Here is a 20,461-nt window from a genome sequence, read left to right on the forward strand (position 1 = left end):
ATCAGCAGTATACCAAAATTGATGGCTGAGGATCATCATATCTCACCTTTAATAGCAGTGATCGCTCTTCTAGCCAAGAGGCGACGCTGGGTCACAAGGTTTGTGGGTGAAGAATACACAGAGATGCTCCATCACAAAGAGACCTATGGGGCGGGGGGGTGGAGGACCTTTATCGATCCTACTCACCGTCAACAGCATCCGATGCTCTGTCACTCTGCCGCGCCGCTGCTGTCGAGCATCTGCAGCTACAAGCCCACGCAACAAATGCCTAGGGTGCAGGAGAGACGGTGAGGAACAGGAGTTTACACCTCGGATTCAGCGTCTCGCACACCCGGAGCTCAGTGACACTTTGTGTGATACAAATAAGTGTGATACAACATCTACAAGTTGTCCTTTACATGTAACCTTGTAACACAGTGAGACAAAAGACTTAACAGTACACACCTTTTTTCCCTGCCCTTTGTTTATGTGTGTGTGTGTGTGTGTGTGTGTGTGTGTGTGTGTGTGTGTGTGTGTGTGTGTGTGTGTGTGTGTGTGTGTGTGTGTGTGTCTGTGTCTGTGTGTGTGCAGGTCGTTCAGGCCAGGCGGTGGCAGTGCGAGCCAAGGTGTTCGGCTTCAACGTCATCTTCTACGACCCGTACCTGCAGGACGGCCTGGAGCGCTCGCTGGGCGTCCAGCGCGTCTACACGCTACAGGATCTCCTCTACCAGAGCGACTGCGTCTCCCTGCACTGCAACCTGAACGAACACAACCACCACCTCATCAACGACTTCACCATCAAACAGGTAGGCGGCCGCACGAGCGCCTGCACGCACCGCCGGGAGAATATTCAAGTCTAGAATTTGACTGGAAAGTCCAGAATGGAAAAATGCTCACCACTCACTGTGAGTCAAACACCTACATCACTGTGTAGGTGCAGTAAATAGATTCAATATGCAGAACAATATACAGCATGAACCTCAGCTAGGCATGAGTCAGACAGGGCCCAAACAAGGAGCAGTTTTTCTACAATATTTACCACATTTTCTAACACCTTTCATAGTGTATTTGTTTATTTTATTTTATATTTTTGAGACAATAATTTACTATAATTTTTAAATGTTATCAATTTAGTCCAAATATGTCTGTAGGGAAAAATACTGGAAAAGTTAAGTTTTCTGTGGAAAGATTCTTGGCCTGCCACTTAATCTAGAAAATTCTTTAAATTAAAAAGGAGGCTCTACTAAAAGAAATACTGAAAAAAAGAAGGAAAGATCTCCCACATTTCAACATCCTGTGTGATTCTGGCTCTCGTTTTATGAATTTGAGGTCTCGTTTGTCGTCTGCACATTCAGAGCTGTCGACATTCTTGACGAGACAGAATTTGTCTCCCCATCTTTTTCAGGATTTTTTTTATTTTTTTTACAGTGCAGCTTTGTAAGGTAGCAAATAAATCCAAATTTAGACTGCAGAGGGCTGCAGCGGTGACAAGCAGACGAGCAGAGCGGCTGGGGTGTTGTGACTCCTGTCAGCCTGTCGGCTCATCCTAAACAGCATTCCAGGAAACGGGGGAGCCAGGCCTCCTGCTCGCACATTCCAGATTTCTTTTTCTCTTTTTTTTTTTATCTTAAGCTGCACCAAAGCCGGACACAAATTCATTCCTTTGCTCTGTCAAATGCAATTAGCAGCAGCCCACGGCTACGGCAAATATATCGACTGGGCTGCACAGCAGGAGGCAGAGAGCGCTGTGAGGGGAAAGTGCTGCGCTGAGTCAATAACACACTGCCTGGGGCGACACCTGCAGGGGAATAGGGGAATTACACAGGCTGAAGAAGGAGCCTCTCATATCTCGCCATGGATCCACTCTTGATCTCTCACACACACACACACACACACCTCTTTGACTCGTGAGCTGTGTGTTCTATGAAAGTGTGTGTAGGGGGGGATTCAGCATAACCTAGTTAAAGATTAAGAGCTGCCTCTTCAGTGCCACAATGAAAGACAACTGCACTCTCTCCTGACCAAAAAGCTCAGCAGGCATCCTCTGCTTCCAATGTGGAAATGTGTGTATTAAGGCGTGTGTTTGCTTGTTTCCTCCGTCTGTCAAAACCATCGCGGCCTAATAAAAGGCTCCCTGCCAGTGTAAAGGCTTTTCATGCCCCTGGATTTCAGCTTTTGTTAAGATTAAGGGATTACTTTCTCCCCAGCATATTCATTTGATTTTTCCCCCCTCACGCTTACAGTTTTTGTCGTGCACAGAAAACGAGGGGGCGGGGGCTTTATTTTATCCCCTGGTTTTGGATAAAGACTTCACCTCTCTCCCACATCTGTCAGCATGCTTCCCAGGTGCTCTGTCACCTTTAGATGTTTTGGCACATCAACAAAGGGTGTCGCAGATTTCCTCCTCTATCTCTGTCCTGTGTTAAACCCAAATTGATGCTCTGCCTGAGATCAGATTGGTTGCCAGGCCAACATACATACGCATACGCACACACACACACACACACACACACACACACACACACACAGCCAGCCAGCCCGTTTAATTCTTTCTGAGCTTTCATCCGCCAATAACCGACTACATCTGGGTTTGTGGTTGTGCAGATGCGTCAGGGTGCGTTCCTGGTCAATACCGCGCGAGGAGGCCTGGTGGATGAGAAGGCCCTGGCCCAGGCTTTGAAGGAGGGCAGGATACGTGGAGCGGCGTTGGACGTCCACGAGGCAGAGCCCTTCAGGTGAGAGACAGGGGAAAGGAAGTTGTGCTATGTTGTGTGTGTGCATGGCTGACCTGTTGTGGAGTTCTAAATGACTGCTTCTTCATTGTGGCTGGTTGAAGATGTTCAGGCTGATAGTGTGGCTTTGCTCCACTGAACCAGTGTGTCAACAGGGGAAGAGATTCACAGCTACATGCTCTCCATCACTCACACACACACAAACACACACACACACACAGTCTCACTGGATGGTGCTCATCAAAATTGGTGAATTTCTTTCATTAGATTTTTTCCGGGTTTTCTTTTCCCCTGGGATCCACCAGCAGGTGTCTCTTTTTTATAGATTTCATTTATTAGCGTTTTCTATAACACACTAACAACACTGTGTTCCCTATTACTGCATGTCCATTTTTGTTGCACTTGACTATCTGGAATGATGTCATGCAACAAACTTTACACCTATGACATCATCGTTCTAACAGAAATTATGTCATTTGTACCACCAGGTTTATATTTGTCATCATAACTCCGCCACTCATAAATTGAAATGCGAAACATAAGAAGCTTGCCATTTGAAAAAAAATTACTTACTCTTACCTTTTTGCTTGTGCATTGCAGGTAATGCAAACCAAACTGCATGTATGTGTGTCAGCAAATAGAAAACAATGACACATTTAAACTTGAACTGAATTTTTACCAAAAGTGCAAGTTGTTACTGCTGCTTCATGGAGCACTTAGAAGAATCAATTTGTTTACATAAACCTTATCCGGTGCCCAGCTCGTCGCTGTGCAGACTTTCAATGCGCTTCACATTTGACACATCTATGGAAGTATGTTTGTTTCATTATTCAAAAATAAACATCACATGTTTGGCAAAGAAGATGTGATTCACAAATGTGTAAAGGGAGGCCATGAAGAAAACTCCTTTGCACAAGCTCCTCAGGACACAATGACACCTTATGAATACATTTACCATTACGCCACAGGAGTTTGAGAGGTTGCTACAGCGCCGTGCTGTGGAGACATGCCACATGACAGGCTGCAGGGAAATATTATTGACCTTAAGACCGTTGTTGGGTGGAGTAATGCTGAAATCTAAATGAGAGGAAATGTGAAAGATACTAAAGCAGGCTACAGACAATTACTTGATTTGCCAATGCTAAAGACAAGCCTACCTGCTCTAAAGTTTACAATTACTTAGATGAAAATAATTCAAGGAATCTGCCTGTTCCACTGGACGAACTTCAAACTTGATCACACATCAAACATTGCAGCACTGAATGTTTAAAGTGAAAGCACATGGGCAAGAAATGGGGATTTTCAGGTGTGGCTCCCCGGTTCACATAAGGATATGGGTTTGTGTGCTTGTGTGTTACAGCATAAGTTAACACAAGTTAACATAAGTAAACATAAGTTAACACATTAGCCGGGAAAGAAACAAGCTACAAGGTACATAAAACAGCAAAGCGGAACTGTTCACCATCCAGCAAAGGATTACACTACTGATGTGTCAGTCAATTGCTGCCGTTTCAGAATTGCAAAATTAAACTTTGGCAGTGAACTAGTAGAACAAGGTAGACAAGTACATTGTATCTACGTGCAACCCCATTGAGTATGGGAGGCATTGCGCCATGGTGGAACTTTCATCACACATATAGCCAAGCTACCGTACCCCTTGATATAGCTGTGAACACCATCTAACCTGGCATGATTCATGGACTGTCTGAGACAGGCTATTAACTCAGGGCCGTGCCACTCTGGCTCATGGTCACCCATACCTGAAAAGGACATATATTTGTGACCATGAGCCAGAGTGGCACAGCCCTGAATGACTTTCCCATAACAGACATACCACAGATCATGCAAGTTCAGATGGTGTTCTCTGCAGATGCCAGCTATGACAAAATGTTAGTTAAATGCAATCTGTATACCCTCAAAAGTGCCAGTGACTTGGCACAAAAGCTCACCCCCAGTAGCCTGGATTGAGCAGTAATCAGGTAGTCACAATTTGAGCAAGGCAAACTTGCACTTAGAAATTGCCTATGTCCATTCAGGGTCCTTAAGCCAATCTGATGTACCCAATAGCGCTGCTGAGAACACCTGACATTATGACTTCTGAGCTGACATGGCACATGGGCCGTCTGAGGCAGGGAAGTCACTCAGGGCCGTGTCAGCCTGGCTGACGGTCACTTAGATCTACAAGTCCCCTCCTCAGCAGCAAACGAGCAGGTCGTTTCAGTAACGCAGATCAGCTGATGTTCTCAGCAGCGATGTGGTGGTTGTTGGTTTATTGCAGCCAGTAGTCTACCTTGCTATAGTACATCAAGTCCTTGTTGGCAGTAGATTCCAAAGAGTCTACTGCCTGCAAGGGCCTGCTGCAGTTGTGCCAGACACAAATGCTTCTGATTCATTACTTTGTGAGAGTCTGGCACAGCTGCAGCAGGCCCTTGTAGGCAGTAGACTATTTGGAGTTCACTGCCTTCAAGGGCCTGCTGTGCATTACTACAGCAAGGGAGACAACTGACTGCATTAAACCAACAACCACAGGAGCACTGCTGAGCTGTGTTACTGTGACACTCTGCTCGTTTGCTGTTGGGGAGGGCAGTGACTCAAACACTTTGAGGACTGTTCCCTGAAATGTATTTATCTGTGTGACCATGAGCCAGAGAGGCACTGCCCTGAGTGACTACCCCGTCTCAGACGGCACAAGAGGTTGCGTAGAGCATTGCATGCTCTATGCGACCATGGTAGCCCAGCTGATGTTCTCAGCGGGACTACTGGCTACAGTGGCCTGACTGGGTATCCAACGGGTTGTCTACTGCAGGGTAGACGACCTGTTGGATACCCAGTTAGCTCGCTTAGCTGTTGTGTCTGCAAAATGTGTGGCTTTGTGAGCTAACCATTTTGCTGACACATTCACATGGAGATAGATCTCAATCTCCTTTTACTTGCAATGTACATTGTACAACAAAATGAATCACTTGACTTGTGCAATAAATGTGACACACATTGATATATAAATAAACAGTTTCAGTTATTTTCTACTTTGATGTAAGAGATGCTAACTAGGTGTTAAACCAGCCTGCCCACAGCAGCTATGGGTTCCACCTGGGTGTTCCCCCAGAAGGCCCCGACTAGCTACGGGGGGCCTATCCGGGTCTTCACCAAGACAGTCCCCCAACTGCAGGCCCTGTTGTGCCATGCAGCCCAGCTGAGATTGTCAGCTGAGCCGCCACGGCACATGGCAGCATAGGGCATGAAATGCCCTGAGCAATTCTGCTCTGTCTGAGATGGGGAAGTCACTCAGGGCAGAACTACTCTGACTCATGGTCACACAGATAAATACATTCAGGGAACAGTCCTCAAAGTCTTTGAGTCACTCCCCTCCCCAACAGCAAACAAGCAGACTGGCACAGCAACTGAGCTCAGCAATGCTCTGGTGACACTGGTGGCCTGCTGTTGTGGTGCACAGCAGGTCATTTTAGGCAGTAGAATCTAAAGAGTCTCAGAAGAGTTTACTTCCTCAAAGTCTGTGTGTCACTCCCCTCCCCAACAGCAAACAAGCAGACTGGCACAGCAACTCAGCTCAGCAGTCCACTGGTGGTCTGCTGTTGTGGTGCACAGCAGGTCATTTTAGGCAGTAGAATCTAAAGAGTCTCAGAAGAGTCTTCTGCCTACAAGGGTCTGCAGCAGCAGTTGTGCCAGACTCTCATGAAGTCATTAATCAGATGTCTGGCACAACTGCAGCAGGCCCTTGCAGGCAGTAGACACTTTGGAATCTACTGCCTACCCAGGCATGCTGGGCACTACTACAGCATGGGAGACTACTGGCTGCATTAAACCAACGACCACCACATCACTGCTGAGAACATCAGCTGATCTGCGTTACTGAAACGACCTGCTCGTTTGCATCTGAGCTGGGGACTTTTAGATCTAAGTGACCGTCAGCCACGCTGACACGGCCCTGAGTGACCTCCCTGCCTCAGACGGCCCATGTGCCATGTCAGTTCAGGTGATGTTCTCAGCATGGCTTTGTTGTACTACATATTGGCAAAATGTGTGAACGCTTGAAGCTACGATTTTCTCAGCATGCTGCAACCGCATCACACCCTAGAAGCCAAAATTAGACTTTGGCATTGAACTGGTAGAACAAGGTAGACAAGTACGTTGTATCTATGTGCAACCCCATTGAGTATGGGAGGCATTGCGCCATGGTGGAACTTTCATCACACATATAGCCAAGCTACCGTACCCCTTGATATAGCTGTGAACACCATCTAACCTGGCATGATTCATGGACCGTCTGAGACAGGCTATTAACTCAGGGCCGTGCCACTCTGGCTCATGGTCACCCATACCTGAAAAGGACATATATTTGTGACCATGAGCCAGAGTGGCACAGCCCTGAATGACTTTCCCATAACAGACATACCACAGATCATGCAAGTTCAGATGGTGTTCTCTGCAGATGCCAGCTATGACAAAATGTTAGTTAAATGCAATCTGTATACCCTCAAAAGTGCCAGTGACTTGGCACAAAAGCTCACCCCCAGTAGCCTGGATTGAGCAGTAATCAGGTAGTCACAATTTGAGCAAGGCAAACTTGCACTTAGAAATTGCCTATGTCCATTCAGGGTCCTTAAGCCAATCTGATGTACCCAATAGCGCTGCTGAGAACACCTGACATTATGACTTCTGAGCTGACATGGCACATGGGCCGTCTGAGGCAGGGAAGTCACTCAGGGCCGTGTCAGCCTGGCTGACGGTCACTTAGATCTACAAGTCCCCTCCTCAGCAGCAAACGAGCAGGTCGTTTCAGTAACGCAGATCAGCTGATGTTCTCAGCAGCGATGTGGTGGTTGTTGGTTTATTGCAGCCAGTAGTCTACCTTGCTATAGTACATCAAGTCCTTGTTGGCAGTAGATTCCAAAGAGTCTACTGCCTGCAAGGGCCTGCTGCAGTTGTGCCAGACACAAATGCTTCTGATTCATTACTTTGTGAGAGTCTGGCACAGCTGCAGCAGGCCCTTGTAGGCAGTAGACTATTTGGAGTTCACTGCCTTCAAGGGCCTGCTGTGCATTACTACAGCAAGGGAGACAACTGACTGCATTAAACCAACAACCACAGGAGCACTGCTGAGCTGTGTTACTGTGACACTCTGCTCGTTTGCTGTTGGGGAGGGCAGTGACTCAAAGACTTTGAGGACTGTTCCCTGAAATGTATTTATCTGTGTGACCATGAGCCAGAGAGGCACTGCCCTGAGTGACTACCCCGTCTCAGACGGCACAAGAGGTTGCGTAGAGCATTGCATGCTCTATGCGACCATGGTAGCCCAGCTGATGTTCTCAGCGGGACTACTGGCTACAGTGGCCTGACTGGGTATCCAACGGGTTGTCTACTGCAGGGTAGACGACCTGTTGGATACCCAGTTAGCTCGCTTAGCTGTTGTGTCTGCAAAATGTGTGGCTTTGTGAGCTAACCATTTTGCTGACACATTCACATGGAGATAGATCTCAATCTCCTTTTAATTGCAGTGTACATTGTACAACAAAATGAATCACTTGACTTGTGCAATAAATGTGACACACATTGATATATAAATAAACAGTTTCAGTTATTTTCTACTTTGATGTAAGAGATGCTAACTAGGTTAAACCAGCCTGCCCACAGCAGCTATGGGTTCCACCTGGGTGTTCCCCCAGAAGGCCCCGACTAGCTACGGGGGGCCTATCCGGGTCTTCACCAACACAGTCCCCCAACTGCAGGCCCTGTTGTGCCATGCAGCCCAGCTGAGATCGTCAGCTGAGCCGCCACGGCACATGGCAGCATAGGGCATGAAATGCCCTGAGCAATTCTGCTCTGTCTGAGATGGGGAAGTCACTCAGGGCAGAACTACTCTGACTCATGGTCACACAGATAAATACATTCAGGGAACAGTCCTCAAAGTCTTTGAGTCACTCCCCTCCCCAACAGCAAACAAGCAGACTGGCACAGCAACTGAGCTCAGCAATGCTCTGGTGACACTGGTGGCCTGCTGTTGTGGTGCACAGCAGGTCATTTTAGGCAGTAGAATCTAAAGAGTCTCAGAAGAGTTTACTTCCTCAAAGTCTGTGTGTCACTCCCCTCCCCAACAGCAAACAAGCAGACTGGCACAGCAACTCAGCTCAGCAGTCCACTGGTGGTCTGCTGTTGTGGTGCACAGCAGGTCATTTTAGGCAGTAGAATCTAAAGAGTCTCAGAAGAGTCTTCTGCCTACAAGGGTCTGCAGCAGCAGTTGTGCCAGACTCTCATGAAGTCATTAATCAGATGTCTGGCACAACTGCAGCAGGCCCTTGCAGGCAGTAGACACTTTGGAATCTACTGCCTACCCAGGCATGCTGGGCACTACTACAGCATGGGAGACTACTGGCTGCATTAAACCAACGACCACCACATCACTGCTGAGAACATCAGCTGATCTGCGTTACTGAAACGACCTGCTCGTTTGCATCTGAGCTGGGGACTTTTAGATCTAAGTGACCGTCAGCCACGCTGACACGGCCCTGAGTGACCTCCCTGCCTCAGACGGCCCATGTGCCATGTCAGTTCAGGTGATGTTCTCAGCATGGCTTTGTTGTACTACATATTGGCAAAATGTGTGAACGCTTGAAGCTACGATTTTCTCAGCATGCTGCAACCGCATCACACCCTAGAAGCCAAAATTAGACTTTGGCATTGAACTGGTAGAACAAGGTAGACAAGTACGTTGTATCTATGTGCAACCCCATTGAGTATGGGAGGCATTGTGCCATGGTGGAACTTTCATCACACATATAGCCAAGCTACCGTACCCCTTGATATAGCTGTGAACACCATCTAACCTGGCATGATTCATGGACTGTCTGAGACAGGCTATTAACTCAGGGCCGTGCCACTCTGGCTCATGGTCACCCATACCTGAAAAGGACATATATTTGTGACCATGAGCCAGAGTGGCACAGCCCTGAATGACTTTCCCATAACAGACATACCACAGATCATGCAAGTTCAGATGGTGTTCTCTGCAGATGCCAGCTATGACAAAATGTTAGTTAAATGCAATCTGTATACCCTCAAAAGTGCCAGTGACTTGGCACAAAAGCTCACCCCCAGTAGCCTGGATTGAGCAGTAATCAGGTAGTCACAATTTGAGCAAGGCAAACTTGCACTTAGAAATTGCCTATGTCCATTCAGGGTCCTTAAGCCAATCTGATGTACCCAATAGCGCTGCTGAGAACACCTGACATTATGACTTCTGAGCTGACATGGCACATGGGCCGTCTGAGGCAGGGAAGTCACTCAGGGCCGTGTCAGCCTGGCTGACGGTCACTTAGATCTACAAGTCCCCTCCTCAGCAGCAAACGAGCAGGTCGTTTCAGTAACGCAGATCAGCTGATGTTCTCAGCAGCGATGTGGTGGTTGTTGGTTTATTGCAGCCAGTAGTCTACCTTGCTATAGTACATCAAGTCCTTGTTGGCAGTAGATTCCAAAGAGTCTACTGCCTGCAAGGGCCTGCTGCAGTTGTGCCAGACACAAATGCTTCTGATTCATTACTTTGTGAGAGTCTGGCACAGCTGCAGCAGGCCCTTGTAGGCAGTAGACTATTTGGAGTTCACTGCCTTCAAGGGCCTGCTGTGCATTACTACAGCAAGGGAGACAACTGACTGCATTAAACCAACAACCACAGGAGCACTGCTGAGCTGTGTTACTGTGACACTCTGCTCGTTTGCTGTTGGGGAGGGCAGTGACTCAAAGACTTTGAGGACTGTTCCCTGAAATGTATTTATCTGTGTGACCATGAGCCAGAGAGGCACTGCCCTGAGTGACTACCCCGTCTCAGACGGCACAAGAGGTTGCGTAGAGCATTGCATGCTCTATGCGACCATGGTAGCCCAGCTGATGTTCTCAGCGGGACTACTGGCTACAGTGGCCTGACTGGGTATCCAACGGGTTGTCTACTGCAGGGTAGACGACCTGTTGGATACCCAGTTAGCTCGCTTAGCTGTTGTGTCTGCAAAATGTGTGGCTTTGTGAGCTAACCATTTTGCTGACACATTCACATGGAGATAGATCTCAATCTCCTTTTAATTGCAGTGTACATTGTACAACAAAATGAATCACTTGACTTGTGCAATAAATGTGCCCAACATTGATATATAAATAAACAGTTTCAGTTATTTTCTACTTTGATGTAAGAGATGCTAACTAGGTGTTAAACCAGCCTGCCCACAGCAGCTATGGGTTCCGCCTGGGTGTTCCCCCAGAAGGCCCCGACTAGCTACGGGGGGCCTATCCGGGTCTTCACCAAGACAGTCCCCCAACTGCAGGCCCTGTTGTGCCATGCAGCCCAGCTGAGATTGTCAGCTGAGCCGCCACGGCACATGGCAGCATAGGGCATGAAATGCCCTGAGCAATTCTGCTCTGTCTGAGATGGGGAAGTCACTCAGGGCAGAACTACTCTGACTCATGGTCACACAGATAAATACATTCAGGGAACAGTCCTCAAAGTCTTTGAGTCACTCCCCTCCCCAACAGCAAACAAGCAGACTGGCACAGCAACTGAGCTCAGCAATGCTCTGGTGACACTGGTGGCCTGCTGTTGTGGTGCACAGCAGTAGAATCTAAAGAGTCTCAGAAGAGTTTACTTCCTCAAAGTCTGTGTGTCACTCCCCTCCCCAACAGCAAACAAGCAGACTGGCACAGCAACTCAGCTCAGCAGTCCACTGGTGGTCTGCTGTTGTGGTGCACAGCAGGTCATTTTCGGCAGTAGAATCTAAAGAGTCTCAGAAGAGTCTTCTGCCTACAAGGGTCTGCAGCAGCAGTTGTGCCAGACTCTCATGAAGTCATTAATCAGATGTCTGGCACAACTGCAGCAGGCCCTTGCAGGCAGTAGACACTTTGGAATCTACTGCCTACCCAGGCATGCTGGGCACTACTACAGCATGGGAGACTACTGGCTGCATTAAACCAACGACCACCACATCACTGCTGAGAACATCAGCTGATCTGCGTTACTGAAACGACCTGCTCGTTTGCATCTGAGCTGGGGACTTTCAGATCTAAGTGACCGTCAGCCACGCTGACACGGCCCTGAGTGACCTCCCTGCCTCAGACGGCCCATGTGCCATGTCAGTTCAGGTGATGTTCTCAGCATGGCTTTGTTGTACTACATATTGGCAAAATGTGTGAACGCTTGAAGCTACGATTTTCTCAGCATGCTGCAACCGCATCACACCCTAGAAGCCAAAATTAGACTTTGGCATTGAACTGGTAGAACAAGGTAGACAAGTACGTTGTATCTATGTGCAACCCCATTGAGTATGGGAGGCATTGTGCCATGGTGGAACTTTCATCACACATATAGCCAAGCTACCGTACCCCTTGATATAGCTGTGAACACCATCTAACCTGGCATGATTCATGGACCGTCTGAGACAGGCTATTAACTCAGGGCCGTGCCACTCTGGCTCATGGTCACCCATACCTGAAAAGGACATATATTTGTGACCATGAGCCAGAGTGGCACAGCCCTGAATGACTTTCCCATAACAGACATACCACAGATCATGCAAGTTCAGATGGTGTTCTCTGCAGATGCCAGCTATGACAAAATGTTAGTTAAATGCAATCTGTATACCCTCAAAAGTGCCAGTGACTTGGCACAAAAGCTCACCCCCAGTAGCCTGGATTGAGCAGTAATCAGGTAGTCACAATTTGAGCAAGGCAAACTTGCACTTAGAAATTGCCTATGTCCATTCAGGGTCCTTAAGCCAATCTGATGTACCCAATAGCGCTGCTGAGAACACCTGACATTATGACTTCTGAGCTGACATGGCACATGGGCCGTCTGAGGCAGGGAAGTCACTCAGGGCCGTGTCAGCCTGGCTGACGGTCACTTAGATCTACAAGTCCCCTCCTCAGCAGCAAACGAGCAGGTCGTTTCAGTAACGCAGATCAGCTGATGTTCTCAGCAGCGATGTGGTGGTTGTTGGTTTATTGCAGCCAGTAGTCTACCTTGCTATAGTACATCAAGTCCTTGTTGGCAGTAGACTATTTGGAGTTCACTGCCTTCAAGGGCCTGCTGTGCATTACTACAGCAAGGGAGACAACTGACTGCATTAAACCAACAACCACAGGAGCACTGCTGAGCTGTGTTACTGTGACACTCTGCTCGTTTGCTGTTGGGGAGGGCAGTGACTCAAAGACTTTGAGGACTGTTCCCTGAAATGTATTTATCTGTGTGACCATGAGCCAGAGAGGCACTGCCCTGAGTGACTACCCCGTCTCAGACGGCACAAGAAGTTGCGTAGAGCATTGCATGCTCTATGCCACCATGGTAGCCCAGCTGATGTTCTCAGCGGGACTACTGGCTACAGTGGCCTGACTGGGTATCCAACGGGTTGTCTACTGCAGGGTAGACGACCTGTTGGATACCCAGTTAGCTCGCTTAGCTGTTGTGTCTGCAAAATGTGTGGCTTTGTGAGCTAACCATTTTGCTGACACATTCACATGGAGATAGATCTCAATCTCCTTTTAATTGCAATGTACATTGTACAACAAAATGAAACACTTGACTTGTGCAATAAATGTGACACACATTGATATATAAATAAACAGTTTCAGTTATTTTCTACTTTGATGTAAGAGATGCTAACTAGGTGTTAAACCAGCCTGCCCACAGCAGCTATGGGTTCCACCTGGGTGTTCCCCCAGAAGGCCCCGACTAGCTACGGGGGGCCTATCCGGGTCTTCACCAAGACAGTCCCCCAACTGCAGGCCCTGTTGTGCCATGCAGCCCAGCTGAGATTGTCAGCTGAGCCGCCACGGCACATGGCAGCATAGGGCATGAAGTGCCCTGAGCAATTCTGCTCTGTCTGAGATGGGGAAGTCACTCAGGGCAGAACTACTCTGACTCATGGTCACACAGATAAATACATTCAGGGAACAGTCCTCAAAGTCTTTGAGTCACTCCCCTCCCCAACAGCAAACAAGCAGACTGGCACAGCAACTGAGCTCAGCAATGCTCTGGTGACACTGGTGGCCTGCTGTTGTGGTGCACAGCAGGTCATTTTAGGCAGTAGAATCTTAAGAGTCTCAGAAGAGTTTACTTCCTCAAAGTCTGTGTGTCACTCCCCTCCCCAACAGCAAACAAGCAGACTGGCACAGCACTCAGCTCAGCAGTCCACTGGTGGTCTGCTGTTGTGGTGCACAGCAGGTCATTTCAGGCAGCAGAATCTAAAGAGTCTCAGAAGAGTCTACTGCCTACAAGGGCCTGCAGCAGCAGTTGTGCCAGACTTTCATGAAGTCATAAATCAGAAGCATGAGCGTCTGGCACAACTGGACATACTCTTTTGAGACTACTGCCTACAAGGGCCTGCTGTGCACTACTACAGCAAGGCAGACTGAATTAAACCACAGCACTGTTGAGAACATAAACTGTCAGCTGAGCTGAGCTGCATTTCTGTAACGATCTGCCCATTTGCTGCAGAGTAAACAATTTGAGAGTGTAATGAAACAATGGAAATTCTGTAATGAGATGATAAAAAATCCACATATTGGAGATGTGAAAACATGAGACACAGTGCAACGTTGTGAACAAGCTTTCCAGTTTCTTAACAGTGTTTATGTACTCACACCTTTACTTAAAATTCTGTATCATCTCTTTATAAAAAAACTTAAAATGTTAACTTCCATTTTGTTAAATAGCTACGAGTCAGAGAACAATTAATTAAGTTTTTAGTCTAAATTCAAGCTCCTCTTTATTGTCAATTAGGATAAAGCGTCATTCCATTTGTGATCAATAATAGTTTCACTATGTAATAAATCCTAACATTAAGTACAGAATGAAGCAATTTCTTTCTTCTTTTCTTTTACTTTATATATTTGTATTTATAAAAGTAGCATGAACGTGGCAACATAGGACCGACAAATTATTCTAACTAACAAAGCAAATGCAACTTATACAACAAAATCACTTCTGCTAGGGTTTGTCAGCATGTTTTTGTAATATGGGAGAAGATCTTTTCTACTCTACAAAATGTGACATTTCAGGAACTAAGAGTCGAGAGTCGACTTTGTTTTAATCTGGGTTACGGTGAATTTCTGAGATAAGAACAAGCCGGAGGAGGGCTTCACTCTGCCTATGCAGGCTAGAAATTAACACTTTCTCTGTCATTGTGTGTGTGTCAGCTTTGCCCAGGGCCCGTTGAAGGACGCGCCGAACCTGATCTGCACACCACACACAGCCTGGTACAGCGAGCAGTCCTCTCTGGAGATGAGGGAGGCAGCCGCCACAGAGATACGAAGAGCCATCACCGGTATGCTGTCAACAAACAAACAAACACACACACACACAAACAAAAACTCGTTACTCGCTCCAAACAAACAAGTGTACAAACTAAGTATTAAATCCTTCCATCCTGAGCCTCCACAGCTTTATCCTCAACACCCCCCTCCCCTACCTCGGCCCAGGCTGCTATCTGATCAGCTGCACGTACGTCTGTCCCAGATGTCACATTTCCACTTCAATAGGCCCTGCGCAGCCTTTATTAAATCTGGACCTCTTTATAAGATGTCATCATTAAGCTTCCCGGCGCACAGCAGAGCCCAGACAACATCCAGATTGTTCCTGCGGTCTTCATTTGTCTCCGTCCGTCTCAAGTCATTAACGCAGATGCATCTCCTGCTCCTTTCATCTCCCCTGACCCCCATTTGTGTTTCTGCCTCGCGTCACCACAGGCCGCATCCCCGACAGCCTAAGAAACTGCGTCAACAAGGAGTTCTTCGTCACCACGGCGCCATGGGCAGTCATGGATCAGCCAGGCGTTCACCCAGAGCTCAACGGCGCCGCCTACAGGTAAGGACTGAGCGCACTAAACAGATCCTGTGGCCGTTCATGTTATCAGTAGCAATTGAGACACGTCTTTGTCAAACGAAGCACAACTAACAAATGTGCTTTATTGAATTACCGTAAATGCTCAAATAGAAAGGCAGTCAGATGATAGCGAGGCGTGTTAAGAGAGTTTTTGTTGCTGCTGTTACCAGTACAGCTTCTTTCCTGATGATTCCAGAAAAACCCTGAAGTAACTTTGTCTGATTCTTGTTTCGAATGCATTCAGTACTTTGTGTTTTGTTTAATCATCGCCCATTTTCATGCTTTTCAAAAAGGGGTTAAAAAAACATACCTGCCAACTTTGAGTTTTATCTTTGCTGATGCTGTTGTGCATCCACTCTCACATACCGTACGAAAATCTTTAAATGTGTGTGTGTGTTTCCCCTACCCAGTTGTGATGGACAGCTACAGGAGGCCCAAGGGTCTCTAGGTAGTTTAGTTCATGGTGCATAATTCCAGAGTCCCAAAAACAACAGTAGCTTGTATGTTTTACCTTAAGTAAGGTATAACATACAAGCTACGGTACAGTAAAACGGAATTCTCCCAGCAGACGCACCTAAACAGGAGCATGCACATAGAGGACCAGGTCTAAACTGGAGTTGGCAGGTATAAGAATGCGACCGTGACTCAGTTAAATGTTCCAAACGCTGCCACACATACTTGTTACCCCCCTCCACACTAACTCACCTCTGTAGCAACAGTCGTAGGGTTAATCTCTCTCAACCTGTCCCACTGTGGGGTCCTGATCTCAAGCATGTCCGCCTCCGTCTTCTTCTTCCACACAGCCAAGTGAGCCAATCTCTGCCGGCCGTAGCAGCAGGCGTTCCCCAAGACAAAATTAATGCCTAGAATCAGGAGCAGGTAAATACGACGCATCCGGGACGACGGCTCCCCCCTTTGGCTGTGTCCCGGATAGACCCCCACCCCCACACACACACCCCCTCACCCCTCTCACCCCTCTCACCTGATCTGATGTGTGTTGATGCTGTGCCCCCTCCGCCCTCTAGCCGGAGTAGAGATGGTAGCACCCCTGGGTTATTGAACACTGAACACTGTTATCATTTTCCCTCTTTGGTTGAATGGTGATGTCATCAAAACGTCTTTTCTATCCTAAAACTGTTATAGCAGCAGGTATCAGGTTTGTTAGCAGGGCTGAGTATCCAAAAAAACAACAGAATGCTCCAATACTCCACAGTACTGAAGACTAAACGCTTGTATACATTCTAATGCAGCACGACTCAATTTAACACTTTATTTACTGCTGGTATGACATCATCTCTTCTATTTCTCATCAGCAAAAATGTCTTTAATTAATTAGCTGTTCTAACAGTAAGTTTGAAGTTATAATCCCATTTGGGCACTTGTCATGGCTATAAATCACAATTCTGATCTTTTTATAGTCTAAATGGTTTATTGATACTCAGCCTTGTTGTTGGGAATGTGGGCTCTGACTTCACTCCCTTGTTTTCCCTGAAGAATTTGAACTTGTGCCACTGGAATAATTACACTTTTTGTCTCTTGTTATCACTTTCATAACCCTCTTACAAAATAATGTCATAGCATTATTAAATTCACATTTAATCAATGGCTTTATAGATTATGAGTGCGAGTGCGTCGAGTCAAATACAGCAATTAATGGATTATGAGGAATCGGCGACTAAGTGTAAATGGCTCCGGTGGCACAGTCCAGGCTCTGTCTAAGCCTCTGAGTGTGATGTCACTGTCCTGTGGAAACCACGGATCTCCATGTGAATGTTTTAGAATGTAGAGAAAAAGAGTAATTATGTATATTTTAGGTAATCCAGTTTGCAGGTCAGAAAAGTAAGCCGACATTAGAGCACTGAACGGCTGCGTACAGGCTTTAGTCTCTGGCTGTGCGCTCCAGTTTGGTCGTGCAGGTCTGCAAATACAACTCTAAGACATTTTAGTGATTTAAATTTTGAATCCTCTCCACTGTGTAATTTGTCTTACAGGAGTGAGAGTGAATTGGCTTTTGAATCTGAACGTCAGGCTAATAGAATTCTTCATTTTATCTTAGAACTTGATGTCATCAAACGTGGAGACTTGGTCTTCACCTGACAGAGACAAAGGAAGGAGACAGGTACTCACCCGCGCACACACTGTCCCTTGACACAATCTTCTGGCTCTGTGCGTCACCAGATACCCTCCAGGTGTGGTGGGAGTGGCTCCGGGCGGCCTCCCGGTGGCGTTAGAGGGCATGGTGCCAGGGGGCGTGCCCATCGCCCACACCCTGCCCTCCGGTACACACCCCTCCCAGGCCCCGTCGCCCAACCAGCCCTCCAAACACGGCGAGACCAGAGAGCACCTCACCGAGCAATAGCAGCAGACGGCCGTCGCCACCAGTCGACTCTCACAGACAACAGATTACAACGCAAAACCGACCAACCGGGACCAAGAGACAGTGAAACACAAGTGACTGCCTGTCACTCAGTCAGCACCTGGGAGCAAGTGACGTGTTCCAGCGAATTTGTACTTTTAACGTTTTAGTTTTTAACTCTCTCTGTCTCTTTGGGTTCAGTACCAACTTTACTCTTTGATGATGTTTTTTTTGGGGTTTTTTGTTTTCTTCCTTTTGGACATGCCGATCATTGTGGACACAGAGTCTAGTGTTTTTAGCGCTCCTGGATAGACTCTCCAGCCACGGCGGCGAGACTCTGTGCCACCTCCTCCACCTCAGACAGAGCTCATGGGAAACGTAGGCCCACATCTCAACACAACAACAGGAGAACAAAAAGAAAAACTTTGGCATCATGTGCTACTGGACCTTTCCCCCCCTACTCACCCACCCTCTGCCCGTCCAAAACCCCCCTGACCCGCATCCCCACCCGACCTCGACCCTCCTTATGTAACTAATGTATGTTGTTTAGGGCCCCTCTCGGTCTGTATTATTCCTCAGAGAATTATTTTTTTCCTTTTAAACTTCAGTGTGAAAGACAAATGAGACTAAAAATGGATTATCAACTTAAAATATATTTATCATTCATCAAGCAAAAGGAAAACACAAGATTGCTCATCAATTATAGTAATCTGAGAGCGTGTTTTAACCCTTTCCTGGCCACCGTGCGGTTACAGGTATGCACCACCAGAGGGCGCTTGTACATACTGTAGTAAGAGATTTCTTGTCTACCTGTGATCACAGATTGTGTCTCAATGTTATGACATAACTCGGCCTTAGTTTGTTGGTTATATGAAGACAGGGGCGCTCTAAGCCAAGTTAAGATTTATGTTCTGTTTTTTTTAGTTTCTGAAAATGAGTAATGTGTTTATTAGTGATTAACAAAAATAATTATTTTCTAATAAGAGTCTGTCTCCCTCTGCTGGTTTCAAGAGGAAACTGCACGTTCAGTTCTTCTCAGCGCTTATGAAACCAATTTCAACGACAATTGTTTGAATTCCGATTTCCCTAATCGGCACGTACGACTTAAAACTGCGACATCCTCTCTTGGATATTTGATACGATTGAGCACATTTCACACCTGTACAGACAGGAAAGGGTTAAAGCAAACTTAATTCCTTAATGACTCAGGAAAACACTTTTTTGCAGATATTGTTTATTCCCTAAAATTTTTCTTGTCTTGAGGTTAAAAAAAGAAAAAGAACCGACTAATCTGGGTAGTCTGGATATTTTCTCTCCTCCCTCCTCTCCATTGTGGTATTTTTTATATAACAAGGCGCATCCCACGTTTTTGGTGTTAAGAGTTTTGAAGAGTCCTGTTAGATTTGTATTGCCTAGTTAAATGTTCCTATAACCATAGTCCAATGTGATCCGCCCTCTCTCTCTTTCTCCTTCTCATATTTTCTTTGTTCTATTGAAGGCCAGGTTCTTTGGGGCGTCCTGTACTCTGTAAGAGCAATAGCAAAACTCCTACTTAGTGTCCCAACAATAGCAGAAGAAGGCAGCCAGCAGTATGTTTTGTTTTTAGTGTGAGTATTTGTATTTGTTTCTTGTACAAGGTGAACATTTAGCATTCAGTGCAGTTCAAATAAAAGATACGATTCTGAGAAGCGGCCGTCTGTTTGTCTTCTCCGATGAAATACCTGCTTCCTGTTACGGGATGTTTCACTTTTGTGTCACAAGGGGGCGCCAGAACTACAAAGCGGTCCTGACAAGGAGACAGAAAGGGTTGAAGGCGAGTTAACTGCTACAGCTACAACTGATAAACTTGCACACTAAACCTATACACACACGGATTACAAACAGATGCTGACGACAAACAGGATGTGAGCGAGTCAAATTTAATATTAGTGCACTCCACAGAATGTTTGGTTTCTCTTCTCCACCAGGATCACCACCACCCACTCTTTAACTTGAACATGAGCTTTGATAAGTCACACGTAAAAATGTCAGTAAACTTGTACGCCCCCCACACACACACACAGAATGTAGATACAGTAAATCTGTGCAGAAATCAAACTCTTCATCACTGAAAGAATCAAACGGAACACAGATTTGTTTTTTAAAAACGGGGGGCCGTTTGCCTTAACACACCAACTCCCCTAAACAAATAAATAGAGTCCGACGCGAGAACAGGGTTTTGTGGAGGGGATCGGGGGACGACGGATGTTCTTTAAACACGAGGATGACAACCCTCGCTCTGTAAATGAAATATCTCATCTAGTGCAGCTTTGGGATCTCTTTAAATATATATCTTCTATACTATAGGTACTAGTACTTCAGGTAGTAATATGTGGTAGTTACTTTCAGAGGAAAATGGAGAGAAATAAGAGGGCGAGGAGGGCAAACTGAGAAGGGAAAGCTAAGTGCTTTCACGGGAGCGATAATCTCTTCGTCGGTGCTGGCTTTGTGTTTTCTAGCTCGCAGGTTAACATGCAGTAA

The 20,461-nt window shown here is 46.7% G+C and overlaps 1 protein-coding gene and 1 long non-coding RNA gene across 5 annotated transcripts in view; one reads left to right on the forward strand and one right to left on the reverse strand.

Annotated features, from left to right (window-relative positions):
• ctbp2l (C-terminal binding protein 2, like) overlaps positions 1–19,116 on the forward strand; it is a 98,011-nt gene extending 78,895 nt beyond the window's left edge. For 3 of the 4 annotated variants that reach the window (XM_076143520.1, XM_076143519.1, XM_076143521.1), the window contains 5 exons: positions 571–785; positions 2,584–2,714; positions 14,901–15,028; positions 15,450–15,567; positions 17,764–19,116. In XM_076143520.1, coding sequence (XP_075999635.1) covers positions 571–785; positions 2,584–2,714; positions 14,901–15,028; positions 15,450–15,567; positions 17,764–17,944 — 773 coding nt within the window. In that variant the 3' untranslated portion in view covers positions 17,945–19,116. Of the gene's footprint in view, positions 1–570; positions 786–2,583; positions 2,715–14,900; positions 15,029–15,449; positions 15,568–16,388; positions 16,465–17,641 lie in introns of all 4 variants that reach the window. The other variant, XM_076143523.1, reaches the window with a different exon arrangement.
• LOC142992965 (uncharacterized) lies at positions 14,960–17,130 on the reverse strand. The gene is made up of 3 exons (XR_012961091.1): positions 16,568–17,130; positions 16,291–16,448; positions 14,960–15,033 (listed from the first exon to the last, which is right to left on the reverse strand). It is a non-coding gene; the product is annotated as an uncharacterized LOC142992965 (long non-coding RNA).
• Positions 19,117–20,461: the final 1,345 nt, after the last annotated feature.

Source organism: Genypterus blacodes, unplaced genomic scaffold (genome assembly GCF_046128005.1).
Source record: "Genypterus blacodes isolate CSIRO-AG114 ecotype Tasmania unplaced genomic scaffold, CSIRO-AGI_Gbla_v1 ptg000026l_1, whole genome shotgun sequence".
NCBI classification, from domain to species: domain Eukaryota; kingdom Metazoa; phylum Chordata; class Actinopteri; order Ophidiiformes; family Ophidiidae; genus Genypterus; species Genypterus blacodes.